Below are 18,165 nucleotides of genomic sequence, written 5' to 3'. Positions count from 1 at the left end.
TAATAAGACTACAGGAAGGCACCAGCCACGTCATCTGATTCACTAGCAATTCTCTTCCTTCGAGAATTCAAAAAGTTCTCGACCAGTTTCTGGCTATTTTGAATGTCCCCAGGGCCGCCAGACAATCTCCTCTTATGCAATTTTTTGGAAGCAGCCGAATTTGGAGCACTTCGAGCTCGTCCATTGTCCGACGAGTTCTGGGACTTTAAGGAAGCTTTTGAGAGCTTTTTTCGGAGCGGAGACCGGGGCGGAATTGGAGGCGGGAGGGGCGGCGCCGCGGGGATTGGCTTCTTTAGGATAGGTTTTAATGGCAGAATTTGAATGTTCGGGGAGGGCTGGGAGATTGAACCTAACGGCTGGTAAACGATAGGCGAATCATCGTCATTTATTTGGGCATTCTCCCGAACATGGCCTGTATTGTACGTCCTCGGCATTGTCGGAAGAGTGTAATTAATGTACGTCGGCGTGACGTTGTTCTCCTTTGTCCGTTCAAATTTACCGACTTCCGAGGACATCCATTTCTTCCATTCTTGGGAACTTCCAGAGCTCGTGACACTGTGACCGACATTGTGTGGCCCAGAAGGTCGGTATACAGTTTGGTCAATTATGACCACATCCCCTGGAGCCGTGGGAACCATCATTGGAACGTTTGTCGTCAACATCGGAAGCGAAGTGGAACTATTAGCCGCAGCTGGAGTCTGACCACTTGTTGTCCGCGAGTAAACACTCTCGCTATATGCTTTCTCTGATTGTCCGGAGCTTTGATGCGCAATGTCTGCTGAAGCCTCGATTTGGCCAGCCAAATAAAGCGGGTTTCGAATAATAGACGCATTGTCGGACGATTGAAGATCGTTCGAATTCTGGCTTACTTCTGCCATAGCTCGACGGAAGGGACTGGTCTTCCTTGAGATTGTGTATGTCGACCCTCCAAAAAATGTCGTCCTTGCTTCTCGAATAACCTTGGTTTCGGGCATCAATCGCTCATTCCGATCTGCCATCTTCTGTGGACTCATGCCTTGTGGTGTAGGAAGGCTCAAGTATGATTCCGTATTCTCATAGTACGATCTTCGAAGGGACAATTTGGGCCCCCCACTCTGTCCAGCTGGAGAAAAGACATCGTCGCTGGAAGTCCGTGACTGGATGGTGGATTCTGGTACGCTCCATTGATTGGAACTACTTCGATCACTGCCCGTACTGGCCGGCACCTGCCGTATAGTAGCTGGCGTACCTGAAGTACTACGTGCCATTCGAATGTCCGGCGAGGGCTGGGGGATTCGAGAGTCCTCGATTCTCGGGTACGGAGATATCTGATTGGTATGCTTGTGCTTCCGATAATATGAAGACGAAGGATGATGAGTGCCAACTTCGTTGATGATTGAGAGTCGTTGATGATCACGCTCCCGTTCGATAGGTCTTGGAGCATTGGCGCCAGTGTTTAAGACAGTGACTCGGGACTTGTCATCGCTGAGATCACTCTTGAAGCTCTTAACACTGCCAGCATGGGACCGCAGTTGCTGATTCGAGGTGGCAGTGTGGATTGAAGGGACTCGAGACGCAACCCGCGATAGCGCTGACTCGTCGGGGTGAGGGATGTTGGAGAAGCCCTCAAACTGCTCTTGCCCTGGGGTTAAGTCTCCATTGTAGTGGCGGACATGAGTCTCACGCGCCTCAACCTGTTGGTGGGGAATGATAACTGGTTCATCCTTGCTGCGTCCAAAGACTCGTCTGAGCTTATTCTTGATGTTCTTGGATGCTTTTCGTGCCGCAGCCTTCAAGCCCGATGATTTGGTTTGTCCTGCGGGACTCAGGAGATCAGTCGGCATGCCATAGCTGTTGGTACTGCTGCTTCGCACAGACTTTCGAAATGGCTGTTGTCTTTGTGCTTTGGAGCGAAAGAGAAAAGAAGGCTGTTCTCGAAGCCGTTGTCTGTGTTTCTCGTGGAAGAATCTGTCACGAGCTTGCTGAATCTCTTCGCGGTCTCGTCCTTTTTCATCGGTTCCTGAATGTCCACGATTGTTGAGGACAACCATCGACTTCGGGGCTCGTAATGCAGGATGCGTCGGCTGACTTGTCGGAGTGTGAGAATAGGATCTCATATGCCCTGCATTAGAGATGCTCTCGAGCCTTTTCGGGCTTCCATTCGTATAGAAAATACTTGGAGCCTTCAGAGGACTGAACATGGATTTGGAGCGTCGGAGACGACGATACGAAGAAGGTGTAGAAGCGACATCATCTTCTTGCGTGTAATATTCTTTGAAAGCGTTCGCTGCCATCAAACCCTCCGCAACCTTGTGACTTGAGGCTTTGCCAATAGAGGATGAGCGGCTTGGAGGACGGTAGGCTGCAGGTACTGGTGCGTTTGTCGTCATTGCCATGGGTCTGAGTGTTGCAGAGCTTAATTGTGGCTGGATTGTGGTCTGCGTTGCTCTCGTGAGAGACTCCCGTCTTTCCAGTCCATTAGGACCAACAAAACGAACGCTCTGTTGACGCCGGACCACCCGGTTTCCATCCTGGGTTGTGGTCTGCGGAGGTAGGGATTGTCTATTCGAGGAGACATGGTTGCTATTGTTGCTTCTCGAATGAGCATCTCCATTATGGCTAGAATCGGCGCTGCTTCTTTGTTGAGCTCGGAGGAAGGCTAACATGGCTGCTGTATGGGCGTGATGTCGGGCAGTTTCGAGATTGATGGATTCTGATGTGCTGTGGACTGATGATGTTGATTTGCGACGATCGAGACGATGAGAGTCGCGCCGCAGCATTGCTGGGGGTTAACTCGCCTTGAAATGAATCCGGCAGTTATACTGGGTTTAGAATGCGATGAAGTACTTGCGCAATGGTAGCAGTATTAACCAAAAGTGAGACGAGAACTATGTAGGAGGAAGAAAGTCGAGGAGAGGAGGAGCTTTTATGGTCAACAGTCGTTAGCGCAATCACTTAGTCTGAGGACGTTGAGAAGGAAGGAGCAGCCCAGAGTCCTGCAAACATCCAAAGACTTACAAGCGAGTAACTGCAAGTCCCCCGCCCAACGAGTGCGCACACACTCGAAAACACAATACCTCCTTTGGGAGGAGACAATTGGCCCGTTTTGGCGTCTCTGCTGGAGTTAACTTTGTAAGAAGTTTGAAGTGTTGTTGGATGTGACACTTACTACTGTAGACTATTGTAGCCTATTGTTGCTGGATTTTGTAGAGTGCTTGTCTACTCGACCCAGCCGAGAGCTCAGGTCCAATGAGCCTGTCAACAAGCTGTGCATATGTTGACGGAACCTGAGCTCTCGGCTTGGGGAGTAAATGTTGCACATGTTTTTAGGTTGTAGCTTAGAGTGGTTATAATGACGCTCGAACAGGCATGCCTTGCAGAATACCACAGGGCGCAATGTGAGGGCGGGCGCCGAAGCCTATTGTGAGCCTATCGTGAGCCTATTGTAAGACTATTGTAGGCCTGTTGTGTATGTACTGTACTCCACCATGGTCAGCTTCAACGGGAGTAAAAGTCATGGGATTTAATACTCACAGCTGAACTGCGAGGCCTCACTTTCAGCTATGTGGAAGTGTGGTTTAAGTGGGAAGGATGAAGACATCTTCCCAGCCTTTATAGCCAAGCAAAGATGACGAAGCTGAGATAGGTGAGGCTGGTGAGAATGGGTCGTGGTTGTAAGGCTGTATGATAGTGTACAGAGAAGAAGGAGAAAAGTCAGGTGTAGGTGGAAAGAAAGGAAGAAGTTGTTTCGAGGTCTCTGACTTGCTTATATAGACAAGAAAAGAGACGTTAAGGCTGCAGCTTCACCTCAGATGAAATTCACTCCGTCCCTGTTGCAAATTGGGAAGGTGTACCGGACTACTCACCAAACATTCTATTTGCCAATAGAATGGCCTTTTTGGCCATATTTAGGGCCTTTTGACTAATGGAAAAGCATTGACCAATAGATCAAGCGTTTTATCAGTGGATTGATCTACACAGAATAAGCTGATGTTTCAGACTTAATGTTTGACCTGCCCCCTTTTTTGCACTAGTTCTAAGCGAGCTACACTCGTTATTCGACTTGGTAATCACCATGTAATCTACTCAAAAGCACTAACATGAGTTACACAAGGTGCTAAGGCTATTGCTATGCAAGATAAGCTAGATGAGCAGTTTGCACGTGATGTGGAAGTTGTTGCTGTTAAGAGCTCTTCCCACACCTGCCCCGGCAAGCAAAAGATTGAGGAAGCCTGGGAGAGTCCCTAAATGCTTCTTTATCTTATTGTTGGAGTCTTTTTCGTTGAGTTATTAATCTTTGTCTTCGATGCTGGCATCGCTAGCATCTTGCAAAAATATAAAAATAAAAATGAAACTTGTTTTTAATTGGACAATAAATATTTGGCCAAACAGCTGATCCATTCATGAAACCTCAAAAATTGGCCAAGAGAAATTTGGTGAGTAGTCCAGTACAAAGGAGGAGGAGTGGAAACTTTGCAGTGTATTCTGCCAACCAACTTCACGCAGTGAATACACCATCATGCCCGAAATTAGAATAGTAGGAGGGAACACGACGAAGGGACCACTATTGTAGTAGAGCCTTTTTTCCCGCTTCCAAACCAACGGCACAAGACGTGATGAACAATATATTATTAACATATAAAGACTGTTTAAATTATGAAGAAACAAAGCGTAAAATAAATAAACTCGCATGCTCATTCGTCTTTATACTCGAAACTAAGATAGTAGGGGGGAGATACGACGAAGAATTTGCTATATAGCACTATAAAGCTATTATTGAAACTTGCAGAGCTGTCAAAAGTATCACAGTAATCTTTGACAAGGTTTTGGGCAATAGGGACACAGTACCTCTCTAGTCGTATTCCTCGATGCCAGGCAGGATCTTTTCCCCGGCACGCGAGAGCTGCGAGCAGAGGCATGTATGTCTGCTGATCAAAGCCGGACAATCACATCCCAGAGGATGAAAATGGAGACCCTAGCAATGCTGGGCTAGACTCCATCCCGAGTTGGAGTCATCTGAGCCTCAGCTTGTGGTGTTGAGTATGAACTCGAGTCAACACGCATACACATCATAGACATGACAACAAGATAACATGGAGCCTCTAACACTATGCAGCTAGCACTATCACAGACATCGAGAGAAGGTACCACAACACTCGACCATACTCTGATGTCGAAATTCATATGCAATGAACTCAAGTCAACAGCCTTCTTCGTCAGATTGAAGCAACTCACACCAAACAACCCCTAACATGCACGGATCTTCCGACTGCTCCATGCAGGGAGGGTCTGCAATCAGAAATCTCAATAAATCTCAACTCATCTCGCAACCTCAACCGCGGCCTCGAACATAGAAAACCTCAAAAATATCCAGAACCATAAATCAAACCCCAACAGCAACGCCCGAAATCCAGAAACGCGAGATCATCAGAGAGAAACAAACATCAAAAAACACAAAAGACAACACCATGACAGATATAACCTCGATATCCGACAATATACAGCATCCACCAAGTCAGGAAAAGCACTCGCTCCCCTCCCTTTGCTGTGATGAAATTGCGATACCAGCGCAAACAGCGCGGGTCTCAGCAAAAATCTACGCTATCCGAAGAGAGACTAGTTGTCACGTGTACAAGCGGGAAATGACGGGAAGGCCGGGGTCGGGATCGGGACTGTACTGAATGTCTAAGATGATGATACCGATTGTGCCTACATGTAGTATCGAATTGGCAATTCCAATATCTGGATGCCAAGCTTGACATTTTTAGACTATGGGCAGGACCAACATTCATGGTGCCCGAGAGGAGGTCGTTCCAATGTCTGGAATTCAAACCTCACATGTTCAAGTCAAAAGCTTTGAAACCAAGACCATCATTCATCGCCGATTTTCACTAGTCAATTCCCTGATCTAATGTCTGTACACACCCAAGAGATTAGGGGTACACGAGAGCAGCCCACAGTCACAAAGAGTCACACAAGCTGAGAGTAGATTGTTACAATTCAAGAATGAATCTATTGTGTATCACAACAGAGAAACCCACGATCTGAAGACACAAGGAAAAGCCTATAATCAAAAATGCATAAAGCCTACAATAGGAAAGCCCTCGACCAGCTCCGAACCATGACCATGCCTCAAAACTGTAATGAAAAAATTCCCGTGTTGACTAGCGGGTACATCCTAGATTGCGTGTCGTGTCGTACGAATCAACTCTTTACGAGCTGATTTCCTCGAAGAACTCGTGGAGTTCCTCATCAACCATCTTCTGGATCTTCTTGGAGAACTTCTCGGTCTTGGACATAACGGACTTGGTGTCCTTGACGATCTCGCCGGAGATCATGTTTAAGTCTTTCTCAATGGCCTCCTCCAAAAGCTCAATGGTGGTGGGCATGTTGGTTGGCTTGTCAGCCTTACCAACCGAGTATCCACCAGCCTTGATGATAGAAGAGTAGTTGGAAGATCCACCACCGTTCCAGGCGAGGATGTTGGCAGTGTCAGCAGGAACATCAGACAAAGCACCCTCAGTGGCAATGCTGATGATGCTGGCCTTCAACTTCTTGGGAGTGATAGCAGCAACGGCATACTCAGAGTCCGAAGCTGGTTGAAGAGAGAGATAGTAGGCCAAAAGTCCAGCAATGTGTGGGGAAGCCATGGAAGTACCAGAGATGGTGTTGGTGGCGTATGGGCTACCGATCCAGGTGGACAGGATGGAGAGACCAGGAGCAAAGATGTCGTTGCACTTTCCGTAGTTGGAGAAGTATGCACGAGAATCATCAAGAGCAGAAGCTCCAACAGTGATAGCTTGCTCAGCAGCAGCTGGAGAGTAGTTGCAGGAATCAGCGTTGTCGTTACCGGCAGCAACAGCGAAGTGGATGCCAGCTTCAACAGCACCGTTTACGGCACGGTCAAGAGCAGGAGACTTGCCACCACCAAGAGACATGTTGGCAGCAGAACCCTTAAAGCCCTTCTTTCCCTTCTTGGCTTTCTCAGTGTGGGCGTTTGCCGCCCACTCAACACCCTTGACGACATCGGCCATGGTTCCTGAACCGTTGGATCTGAGGACCTTGACGGCGTAGATTTCAGCCTTCTTGGCAACACCGTACTTCTTGCCACCGACAGTGCCGGAGCAGTGAGTTCCGTGTCCATTTCCATCCTCATCAGCATCGTTGGCTGGGATGGTGGCACCCCAGTGTGCTCGGCCTTCAAAGTCAACGTGCTTGATGCTGGTTCCGGTATCGATCACGTAAACATCAACACCCTCACCAGCGTCAGCGGCATACAGGTACTTGTTGAAGTTGCTGAATCCCAAGCTCTTTCGGTGTGAGATACGAGCGAGACCCCATGGGGCGTTCTTCTCTAGCTCACCCTCGGTATCTTCCATAGTGTGGACAACGGAATCCTTCTCGACATATTCGACCTGTTCAAAAATGAGTCAGCGATGTGCTTCTGAGGTGAGATTGTGGATAGTGAAGGAAGACTGATGATAAGAATGCATCACGTGGGGAGTTTCCGATTGCGTATCCTCGGCAACTGCCTCAAAACAGCTCGAGGATGGGGTCGCTTTGTGGGCAACAAGCTCAGATAAGCTCTAGAACGGTAGAACCAAGCAGGATGGAATAATTGCGATTGTTTCGAAGTTGAAATCGATGAAAGCAGAATGGAAAGGTGAGCTACTTACATCAGGATGTCTTCGGACCTGCTCGATGACAGCGTCATCGAAGTGGCCGGAGTATCCAAGGAAGCTGCCAGCAATGTTGTATGTATGCTTCATGCCCTCAAAGATATCTGTCGTAATAGGGAATTGCGAGCGTTTTCGAAGCTCTGTCCGTTGAGTCTCTGCCTCAAGGTGGATGTCTTGCACCCAGCTGTGGTGGCTTGAGGCAGAGGCCTCGGTGACATGCTTCTTGAAGACGACGATGTAGGAATCGGGGACTTCAACAGAGTTGGTCGAGGAGATCAAAGGAGCAGCACCTTCGTGGATGGTCTCTGTGCTGAATGTGGGTGCCGATGACGCCAGCAGCGGCAACAGCGTGAAGCCGATAAGCCCACGCATGATGATGGTGAATAGAATGATTGAGAGGAGTCTGCCTGCGGACGAAGATAGTAAATGGAAAACTGAAGAGTGTTGATGGGGGTGAAGACAGTTATTTGAGCTGTCTTCGAGGATGGGAGAGGTTGTTGATTGTGATGAAGATGGAGGAAGAGAGGATGAGGACGAGCTCCAGCAGTGGCCTAAATGCAGGCTGGGGCGAAGCGGTGCTAATGGAGTGGAGCTAAGCTGAATCAGACCTAGTGCGCCTCTTATCAACTTGAAGGCGAGTCACAACGTCACGGTCTCCCTTGCGATAGTCGGACAAGACAATACAGTGACACTTGAGAATCCGGCTATTCAAGATACACATGTATTCATTCTCATTCATCGATGATGCTGAGCTGTAATTCCCATTCTCTCATCGTTGGTTCGCTCATTCAACAAGCTTGTTGTTGGTTGACTGCCTTGCTCTTTCGCCGAATCCGGGGCAACCTGAGTAAGGCTAAGTTGCTGTACCTATTCCCGTCCTATCATCCCGCGCTTGAGAGCTCTTAATCATGCAGGCTGCAACCAGCATTACTCGACACAACAGCTCTTCTTGCGCCCTCTTGCTGCTTCCCCATGTGAATATGTCTCAGCGCCATTATCGCATCATCCACTGTCCAGATGACTTGCTCGCCAGGTACAACTTGAGAAAGCGGGCAAGCTGACAGCCACTCAAGGCTGTCTGACACTGCCGCCTGACTCGAAGGGCACGTGAAGGGGCGAACAGGGAGACGGGACTGGGATTTGACGGGAGCTGGATCTGGATAGACGAAGGCAGCGAGGAATGCTACCTTGTAGCTTGCTAGAAATTGTTTGCATACAACATGTAGCCTACTGTACCTACATACTGATAGACAATTATGATCACTCTGAATAGAATGCATCCGGCCTTTATCTTGATCTATAGCCCTCGCAAATTGCTCCCAATAATGCTCACACGACTTTGTTCTGCAAAGCGTTGGTCCCAGTCCATACGCGAAAGACCTGCGCACTCGAAACCGCGAGGCCGTTGGCGATCAAGGACTCAGCCTCATCCATGAAAGTCAGCGCCTTACAACCAGAACCACAACCACAAATTACTCACCACGAATCAATGCAGGAACAGCAAGCGTGCCTTACCTCCGCTGCGACTGTACACCGATAAGACTTTTTCTCTTTGGCAGTCTAGAGCTTCTCGAGAACCTCCGGCCTGCACAAGATATTCGATGATCTCCACGTCTGACAGGTGCCTGGAACTCCCACGGGCTTGAGAGAGGGAGACCAATGCAGGAGGCTAGAAAGCCTTGATCTGGGTCTGGAGATTCAGGAGTACACAAGAATGTCTGCAAGGTCGCGGCGGACGCGGTCCTCAACGGCGGCATCCGGTCCTCCTGAAAGCACACAAGCTACCGCAGAGCTACAGCTTCTCCTAGACAACCTCACGACTACCCTGCAAAAGCCCATGGGCAACTCCTATCCCGACCTGGGCATACTTGCAGACCAGTGCCAGTCTATCCGGCAGTACCTCATTGCTGCTTCGGAGGGATCCAAAGCCAATGACAACTTCCGCCATCTTCACGGCTTTCAAACTCTTTTAGACACTCTGCGCACCTTCTCTGGCTTTTACCACCCTACGAAACGAAGTCAAAAGGATAAATTACAGCTGTTTGGGTTGTTGGAGGCAATACTAGGAATATTGGCACAGACATTCAGGGAACATTATGGAAATCGACGATACTTCAAGCGTAGAGTCGAAGGCGGAGGCTGGGCAGCTCTAGAGCAGACGATAGCCAGCATCGGGATTGGCGGAAGCGAATCCGACGCATGGAGTGAAGCTCAGCTCTTTGGGCGACTTCTATCCTTTGCTCTTGATGACAAGAGACTACAAGACCTGTGTCTCAAGGTTGTGGAAGGACATCTGCCCCTGAGCAAAAATTCTCCCAGCCTGGCTCCATCCAAAAATGATCAGACCTCAGTTGGTACAGCAGACAAAGATGTTGATGCTAAGGACAAGGAGATTCTAGCATTCATCGAGACCAGGCTTCAAGAAATCCTCCAGGAAAGTGCTTTGATACACAATGCAGATATCATACCCACAATCATCGACTTCTGGAGAACAATGCCTAGACAGCCGGATACTCCAATCAATCCAGCTGCCCTGGTTGTCATTCTCACTTTGACGAAGATCTCGTCCATATCCGTTCATAATCTCATGGCTCTGCATGCTACTGGTGTACTTTCGACACTTCTTTCCCTTGCTTTCGACTCTGATTCTCCACTTGGCACTTCTGAAAGAGCGTCTGTGGAAGTCCTCTGTGAAATGTTGATTTCAGTTGGGGTTAATACATTACATGATGCCCAATCTCTCATTTGTAACAAATCACCTGCAGCAGCTGAATTCCTCTTACGAGCAATTAAGTCTTCTCACTCCCCTGCGTACATACAATTCGACCTGTCTTTGCATGGTTATGCTTCTGTAGAACTTCCCACTTTGGGACGGACATTTCCACCACCATCGACTGCTGCTGGATATTCGTTTACAGCATGGATCTACATCGATCAATTTGATCCTAATTGTCACACCACTATCTTCGGAGCCTTTGATGATTCTCAGAGTTGCTTCGTCCTAGGATACCTTGAACAGGACTCACACTGTTTCATCCTCCAAACTTCTATGTCTTCGTCCAGACCAAGTGTTCGTTTCAAATCTATGGTTTTTAAAGAGCACCAATGGTACCATATCGCAATCGTTCATCGAAGACCAAAGACAATGAGTTCAAGCAGAGCGATATTGTACGTGGACGGAGAATTTGTTGAGCAGACGACGAAATGTCCGTATCCGTCGCCTCCAGCACTTTCGGCTGCGAGTACGGATAGCTTTACATCTTTCGCCTCATCATCATCAAGCAAAACGAATCCGGTACAGGCTTTCCTAGGCACACCCCATGATTTGTCGTCAAAGTTAGGCCCTCGAGTTCTTTTCTCGCGTTGGTCATTGGCATCTGCTCATCTGTTCGAAGATGCCCTGAGTGACGATTTAATCGCCGTACATTTTCGACTTGGACCTCGCTACAATGGTAACTTCCAGGACGGACTTGGAGGGTTCCAAACATACGAAGCTTCGGCGGCGCTAAGTATGCGCAACGAATTGCTACACCCCGGCAAAGACGAAACTTCAGAGATTCTCACTGCTATTCGACAAAGAGCAAGTACGGTCATGCCGGAAAGTCGGATCATACTAAGCATCTTGCCGACAGCTGTGCTTAGAGACGATGACCGGTACAACGGACATGAATCACAGCTTCTGCGTGGCTTGAATCAAATAGCAGCGAGCCATCTCTATCAATTGACCCACAACAATGGAACATCTCTAGCCGTTAATGCGTCTATTCCATCCATCAATGACGCTTTATCTCGGACCCATGGTACTACTGTTCTCACTGGCGATCCTGTCGTCGTTGTACCACAATCATTAGATGACATAATGTGGCGACTCGGGGGTTTCACTGGCATATCTTTGAAGTTGGTTGAGGATGCAAACACCAAAGATGATATCGTTCGAGCTGTTGAAATCTTGTTCGAAAGCATCAAGGGCAGCTGGCGAAATAGCGAGGCCATGGAGAAAGAACAAGGGTACTCTATCCTAGGTGCTCTTCTTCGTGGCAAAATTGGTGCTGGAGTCGTTGTCGCCTCCAAGTCAGGTCCTGAACCTACGTTGATGACTAGCGAAGATCGCGACCAGCTTGGTTTCCAGCTTCTCAGTCTTGTCTTAGACTTCGTTGGTTACAATCATGAGAAGCCAGAGGATTCGTATATCATCAATCCATTAGCCTACCGAATCCTTCTGATAGACTTCGACATGTGGCGTAAGACTGCATTGATCACTCAAAAATTGTATTACAGGCAATTCATCGTGTTTGGTGTCAAAAGCAAATCCCATCAATTCAACTCGTTGAGGCTGCATCGAATGCGTAAGTCGTCCCGCATTTATTTTTGTATTTCCGCTAATCGATATCTCAGGGATCGTCAAGAGGTTCTTAGATGCTCTCAAAGCAGAGGTCTTCACTCACGATGTATTTCCTTCTTTCATGGAAGCGCTGCTCTGCTTAGTCAAATGCAATATGACCTCCGAGGTTTTCCGTTCACTGGCTTTGTTCGTTACCTATGCATATCACAAGCCCACTAGTTCTTCCGCTTCCAGGACACCCAAAGGATTAGCTGGAACCCTTCCAGTAAGATCTAGGACGAACCAGGAAGCTCCTCGCCGGCCAGCGCTAAACACAATGACCATGATGGACTCCCAAGATATCGTGTCGACTACCCTTACCAGAAGACAGCTCGGCAACAAGGTTCTAGAAATGTACGCAGACCTTTTATGCGAGAAAGGCAATACCACCCACATTCGAAAGTTTGCGAGAACTGTAACAAATAAGGTGAGTGTAATTGATCGGTCCAAGCCAAATGAGGATTCTGATGCGGTACAGTGGTTACTCCATCTCTTGACAGAAGATGACCCGGAGGTGATCGTGCATGGAACAAAAATATTGGCCCGTCTGCTCGTGGTACATGGCCCAGCCTATGTGTCAAAGTTCTCCAACAGCAAGACAGGCGGCTTTGCCATCTTGCGATACCGGTTGAAAAGATGGTGGGACATTCCAACATTATGGCCAATCTGCTTTTCCATACTATTCAGCTACGATGTCGCCGACATCGATTTCGAACGCTCTTTCGAGCTTTTCAGCCTTCTGGAGAATTTCAATAATAGCATAGTCGTCTATCCCAATGCCTTGCCAGTCATTACTGGGATGCTTCAGCACGGATTGAAGGATGTCCTTATCCATCAAGATGATCCAGATTCTCCTCTTGCGGAGAAAGGTAATGGAAATGCTTCCAAAGCCGGGTTAACTGTACCAGCCGCTACCAATCGACGGAGATCCATGTCTCTGACCAAAGAATTGGAATCACGTCGTGAGCAATGCACACCTTTTAGCCACTATAGCAACTACTGACCATTGACAGAAACGCATCAACCTAGGAGTCAGCGCCTAGGAGGGCAAGCAACAGTCCTGCACACAGTCATTCGATTCTTTGCCGACTTACACTCAAAATCTGTCGAGTTCCGCGATTTTGCAGTCACGTCCGACTACATCCGCCTCTTGTTGGTAGTGCTTTTCCCCGCTATTGTTAGCACCGATGCTGTCAGTGCTGAGACAGAACTCAACTCTCGAGATTCAGCCTTGACTTTTGAAGGGGACGATGTCATCATCCGACCGATCTCACGCGCAACGACAACACCGGCTCCCATTGTCAGAACCTCAACAGTGGAGACAATGCTTCCTCCAAGTCCTACTGCACCTAGAGCTACGCCTTTAAGACGAGGGTCGTCGTTCATTCTCCTAACTTCTCGCCCATCCGAGTTCAGTCCTTCTTCTGCTCGACTGAATCTTGTCATGTCACCAAAGAAGAAATTAACTCAACAGAAGGTGAGCAATTCATTAGTTGAAGGATTGCTTGAACTTGTTGTCATCGTGTTCGTAGACCAAGTGATGGTTCGGAAAGAGTTTCCTGGCTTCGGTCTATTCCAAAAAGTCCCACCAGGATTCCAAGAACATCAAGCATATTTCGAATCATACTTATTGCGCAACACAATTTCGCAACTCGGGAATACCATTCAACTCGACCAGAAGTCGTTATGGGAGCCTAAACTTCTTCAGAATATGGCGCGCTTTGTTCTACATATAGGCGAATGCATCTTTGAAGGCTGGTTCTTAAGTGGCGCAGAGCCTTTGTTAGACTTTGCGGGAACACTGCTTGAGTATCTACAACGCCCAGAGATCTCCAAGATCAAGAGCGTACGGTTGTGTAGTCAAGCTATTCTGACTATCAAGAGTGTCTTCCTTCGAGTCGTTCTTCTTCGCCTATCAGAGTTGGACAGCGCCCAAGTCCCGGAGGATGAAGCACTGGCTTTTATGGACAAACTCTTGTATTGGCAGACGGTGGTCTTGTCCTCTGATGTCAGTGAAGAGAACTTCTTGAAGTTGATCTGCTATCAGCTGTATCTGAAGCTTGTTGATTCGAGGGAGAAGATTCGTCTTGCTGCAGCAAATCTCTGGCGAATCATGCTTGTCCAGAAACCCGATGAGACGTCGTCCATGTTCCAGAATGCTATGACCAGCGAACACCGAAGCTTGGCTTCTGGCTTTAAGAAGCTCATGGAACTCGACAACGAGACGTTTGTTGAGTGGGTCGACGATCAACGCGCGGAGCTCGATTCTCTGTTCTTTGGAGTCATGTCAAAATCTTGGGATGACTTTGTCACTGCAGAAAACGAAAAGACCGAGGAGACAGCCAAAACTCGCGTCGCGAAGAGACGCGAGAAGCTTCGTCAATGGCATTCCGAGGACCTGAATGAACAAGACATTCTTTTCCGCCACGATCTTGCATCAAGCATGTGGATGAAGAATATTTACGCGTCAGAACACCTCAAGCATCAAAGAGCCCAGCAAGACCAGCAAGACAATTTCAGCTTCCTCGCGGCTACTTTCTCGAAGATGGATCGCGAACTCCATAGACCATGTGCAATCTTTGAAGCGGATTCTCCGATCAAATGGAAGCTTGACAGAACAGAAGGACGAAACCGTATGCGCCTGCGAATGTTACCAGATCGCGCGCCCCCGAGTTATGATTATCAGCCCAAACGCAGAATCACGGATGCGGCTGCCACGCCGACTGCTACTAATGGTACACTCAAGCTCAATACAAAGCTGGCTACCCTCACAGCTAACCCCCAGACCGCCACACCATCAGCGATGACGCCCAATGATCTATTACCTGATTCACAAAACGATGGTTCCAACGATGCTTTAGTCGATGGGCCAGATGCTGCGGCACAGGGGAGCGTCATGCCCGAGGAAGACTTTGAGCTCGTTGATGATCCGAACGATCCCGGTGATGGCGACGATGGATATGAAGACAAGAATCGAAAAGTCATGCGCAGTCTACGGATTGGGGACCAAGTCCAAAATGTTTTCAATATCTCTCGAATCATTGGTCTTGAAGCCTGTGAGGGATTGCTGATCATTGGCAAAAACTGTTTATATCTCATCGACAACGTGTTCCAGAGGTCAGATGGAGAGATTGTCAATGTCTCGCAGGCTCCAAAAGAAGAACGGGATCCGTACTTGCAGATGATCGCTGGTCAGAAGACGACTGACAAACGCTCGCAAGCTGTCCGTGCGGAGCAGGAAGCTCGAAGTTGGAAGTGGAGCGACGTGATCAGTGTCTCGAAACGACGTTTCCTATTCCGAGATGTGGCTGTCGAAGTCTTCTTCACTGATGGGCGGAGTTACTTGCTCACAGCCATTTCACATACCCTGAGAGACGACCTGTACTCGAAACTCACTTCAAAAGCTCCACACACGACTGGAAACACAAATCTCCCAAATCCAGAAGATGGCTGGCGAGTTGAGGCGCTGAAAGTTTCAGAGGAAACTCCAACTACCTTCGGATCAAAGTTTGGTAGCATCTTCAACTCTTCTGCATGGAACCCCGCCATGAGGCGATGGGCCAAGGGTGAAATCTCAAACTTCCACTATCTGATGCTAGTCAATACAATGGCTGGACGAACATTCAACGACCTCACGCAGTACCCAGTCTTCCCATGGATTTTGGCAGATTATACGAGCGAGGAGCTAGATCTCGACAACCCTGCTACATACAGAGACTTGTCTAAACCCATGGGCGCACAGCACAATTCTCGTGCTGCGGACTTCATCGAACGATACAAGACATTTGCAGAGATGGATCAGAATTCTCCACCGTTCCACTACGGCACGCATTACTCATCAGCCATGATCGTGACTTCCTATCTGATCAGACTTCAGCCTTTCGTACAGTCATATCTCCTGCTCCAAGGCGGCAACTTTGATCATCCCGACAGACTGTTCTATTCAATCGAGAAAGCTTGGCAATCTGCATCGAAGGACAATATGAGTGATGTTCGAGAATTGATTCCGGAATTCTTCTATCTTCCAGAGTTCCTCACGAACAGCAATGGATACAATTTCGGGATGAGGCAAGGCAATGGTGGTGGCATCGACACCGTCCAGCTTCCACCTTGGGCGAAAGGAGATCCGAAGATCTTCATTGCCAAGCATCGGGAAGCTCTAGAGAGCCCATATGTCAGCAAGTACTTACATCAGTGGATCGATCTCGTGTTTGGATGCAAGCAGAGAGGAGAGGCTGCCATTGAAAGCGTCAACGTCTTCCACCATCTCTCGTATCATGGCGCTAAGGACCTCGATAACATAGTGGATCCCGTTGAGCGTCTTGCAACAATTGGCATCATCCACAACTTCGGCCAAACACCGCATCAAGTCTTCTCCAAGCCTCATCAAGCTCGCGAAGACGTCCGCAATCGCATCCGTCGTCTCGACACCTCCGTTGAAACACTAACTCGTCTCCCAGTTCCTCTTCTTGAGTCTCATGATAAAGTGGCCACACTTACCTACTCTCCAAAACTCGATCGCCTGCTCTGCGCCACTGCCTTCCGACTCAACCTGCCTCCGCACTACGACAAGTACCTTGAATGGGGGTTTGCAGACAACAGCGTCCGTTTCTATTTCAACGACAACAAGAAATTAGCTGGACTCTGCGAGAATCTCCACCAGGGCCAAATTTCAGCCGCACTCTTCGCTTCATCCCAACTCCTCATCACTGCAGGCGAGGATTGCGTCGTCTCTGCTCATACTGTCATCACATCTCCCTCCAAGCCCGTAGAACTGCAACCACGCTCCTCCCTCTTCGGCCACAAAACACCAGTCAACGTCCTCACCGTCTCCAAATCCTTCTCAACCCTCCTCTCCGCCTCCGTCGATGGCATAGTCATTCTCTGGGACCTCAATCGCCTCGAATTCGTCCGCAAGCTCACCCACGGCCGCGGCGCCATCGAATGCGCACGCATCAACGATGTAAACGGCGACATCATGCTCTGTCGCGGCCAAAAAGTCACTCTCTACACCCTGAACGGCGAATTCATCCTCGAGCAAAACGTCTGTGATCCTCACCATCACGAAGACTACATTGCGAGTTGTGCGTGGTACGAAGGCGTTGGGAATGAATGGCTTGAGAACAACCTCTTGTTCACGGGCCAGAGAAATGGAATTGTGAATTGTTGGCGCAAAGCAGTGGTGAGGGGAAATGGTGGCGGGAATCAGAAGTGGAAATTAGAGTTGGTGAAGAGGTTGGAGCATGTTGACAGACCCGGGGGTGAGACGGCAGTGGGGAGTCTGAGTGTGCCGAAGGGGAGGGCGAGGGCCAGGAGTAGGAGTCGGAGTGGAAATGGAGGCGGGGAGGCGGCTATCACGTGTGTGGCGCCGATGGCGCAGTGTGTTTATACTGGGGATGAGGATGGGAGGGTTGTGAGTTTCTTTCCTTTCCCTGAATGTGAATGAGATGCTGATAAGATGTAGTATGAATGGACGCTTGTCCAGCGCGAACGTTGATGGGGGGAGTTCGGGGGGATGAAATAGGACGGGGTGTTTATAGATGGATAGGGCGATATATAGAGGGAGGTATATGAAGATGAACGAACGAATGAATGAAGGGAAAAAATGATGCATGAGAAGGCGGAGTTTAGATGAGTTGTATTTAGGAATGGAATTGATGGCGTTTCACGGGCTTGCTTGCTTGCTTTCTACTACATTGAACAGGTGAGTGGTATGCGTTGATCGAATGTCTGTTGGTGCGTTAGTTTGATACGGGGTGAGTTGTACGTCCCATGACTCGAATGCGTGAAGGTGACTTCTGTCACGGGGTGAGTTGAGATGAGTTTGTGAGTACAGCGAGATTTGTGACAGCGGCATCAGGGACTGACCAGAGGTTTGTGGGAGGATGTGAGGGCGAAGGCTCCAGTGGCTCAGGTGTCTGGCGTGAATCTCGGAATGATTCCTAGCAAATGTCCGTTTATCTGCCGGGTACTGTTTCCCAGCACCATAGTTGTCTTATGGCGTCACGAAATCAGTACTTGTTTCCACGCTGATCGAAAGCTGGCAGCAGAGCTGGAGTACAGTGCAAGCTTCCAGAGATTGGCTGTCGGATTTGTTTTCCCTGACCTAATCATGCTTGTGTCGAG

General features: G+C 48.7%; 3 protein-coding genes across 3 annotated transcripts; 1 reads left to right on the top strand and 2 right to left on the bottom strand.

The window, feature by feature from the left end:
* Positions 1-8: 8 nt before the first annotated feature.
* Positions 9-2,759, bottom strand: LY89DRAFT_597749 (uncharacterized protein; the record flags this gene model as incomplete). The annotated part of the gene is made up of 2 exons (XM_018209992.1): positions 9-759; positions 841-2,759. 2 exons carry the CDS (start codon positions 2,757-2,759, stop codon positions 9-11), a joined length of 2,670 nt encoding a protein of 889 aa, XP_018064134.1.
* Positions 2,760-5,722: 2,963 nt separating this feature from the next.
* Positions 5,723-8,412, bottom strand: LY89DRAFT_690190 (serine protease). Its single transcript, XM_018216049.1, has 2 exons — positions 7,656-8,412; positions 5,723-7,394 (listed from the first exon to the last, which is right to left on the bottom strand). The coding sequence occupies exons 1-2, from the start codon at positions 8,028-8,030 to the stop codon at positions 6,192-6,194; spliced, it is 1,578 nt and encodes a 525-aa protein (XP_018064133.1). The 5' UTR covers positions 8,031-8,412; the 3' UTR covers positions 5,723-6,191.
* Positions 8,413-9,155: 743 nt separating this feature from the next.
* On the top strand, positions 9,156-17,710 carry LY89DRAFT_277073 (beach-domain-containing protein). Its single transcript, XM_018206425.1, has 5 exons — positions 9,156-12,004; positions 12,054-12,466; positions 12,518-13,001; positions 13,053-17,452; positions 17,504-17,710. The coding sequence occupies exons 1-5, from the start codon at positions 9,373-9,375 to the stop codon at positions 17,534-17,536; spliced, it is 7,962 nt and encodes a 2,653-aa protein (XP_018064132.1). The 5' UTR covers positions 9,156-9,372; the 3' UTR covers positions 17,537-17,710.
* The last annotated feature ends 455 nt before the right edge of the window (positions 17,711-18,165 follow it).

This window comes from Mollisia scopiformis, assembly GCF_001500285.1.
Source record: "Mollisia scopiformis unplaced genomic scaffold LY89scaffold_28, whole genome shotgun sequence".
Lineage (NCBI taxonomy): Eukaryota > Fungi > Ascomycota > Leotiomycetes > Helotiales > Mollisiaceae > Mollisia > Mollisia scopiformis.
This window is presented reverse-complemented; position numbering and strand designations above follow the sequence as displayed.

What these genes read in the sequence shown, in the direction of transcription:
- LY89DRAFT_690190 (XM_018216049.1), bottom strand. Translation starts at nt 8,030, where the DNA reads ATGCGTGGGCTTATCGGCTTCACGCTGTTGCCGCTGCTGGCGTCATCG. An exon ending in AGGTCCGAAGACATCCTGAT is followed by an intron (nt 7,395 to 7,655) that starts GTAAGTAGCTCA and finishes ATTTTTGAACAG; the next exon opens with GTCGAATATGTCGAGAAGGA.
- LY89DRAFT_277073 (XM_018206425.1), top strand. Translation starts at nt 9,373, where the DNA reads ATGTCTGCAAGGTCGCGGCGGACGCGGTCCTCAACGGCGGCATCCGGT. An exon ending in GTTGAGGCTGCATCGAATGC is followed by an intron (nt 12,005 to 12,053) that starts GTAAGTCGTCCC and finishes TCGATATCTCAG; the next exon opens with GGATCGTCAAGAGGTTCTTA. An exon ending in CGAGAACTGTAACAAATAAG is followed by an intron (nt 12,467 to 12,517) that starts GTGAGTGTAATT and finishes GATGCGGTACAG; the next exon opens with TGGTTACTCCATCTCTTGAC.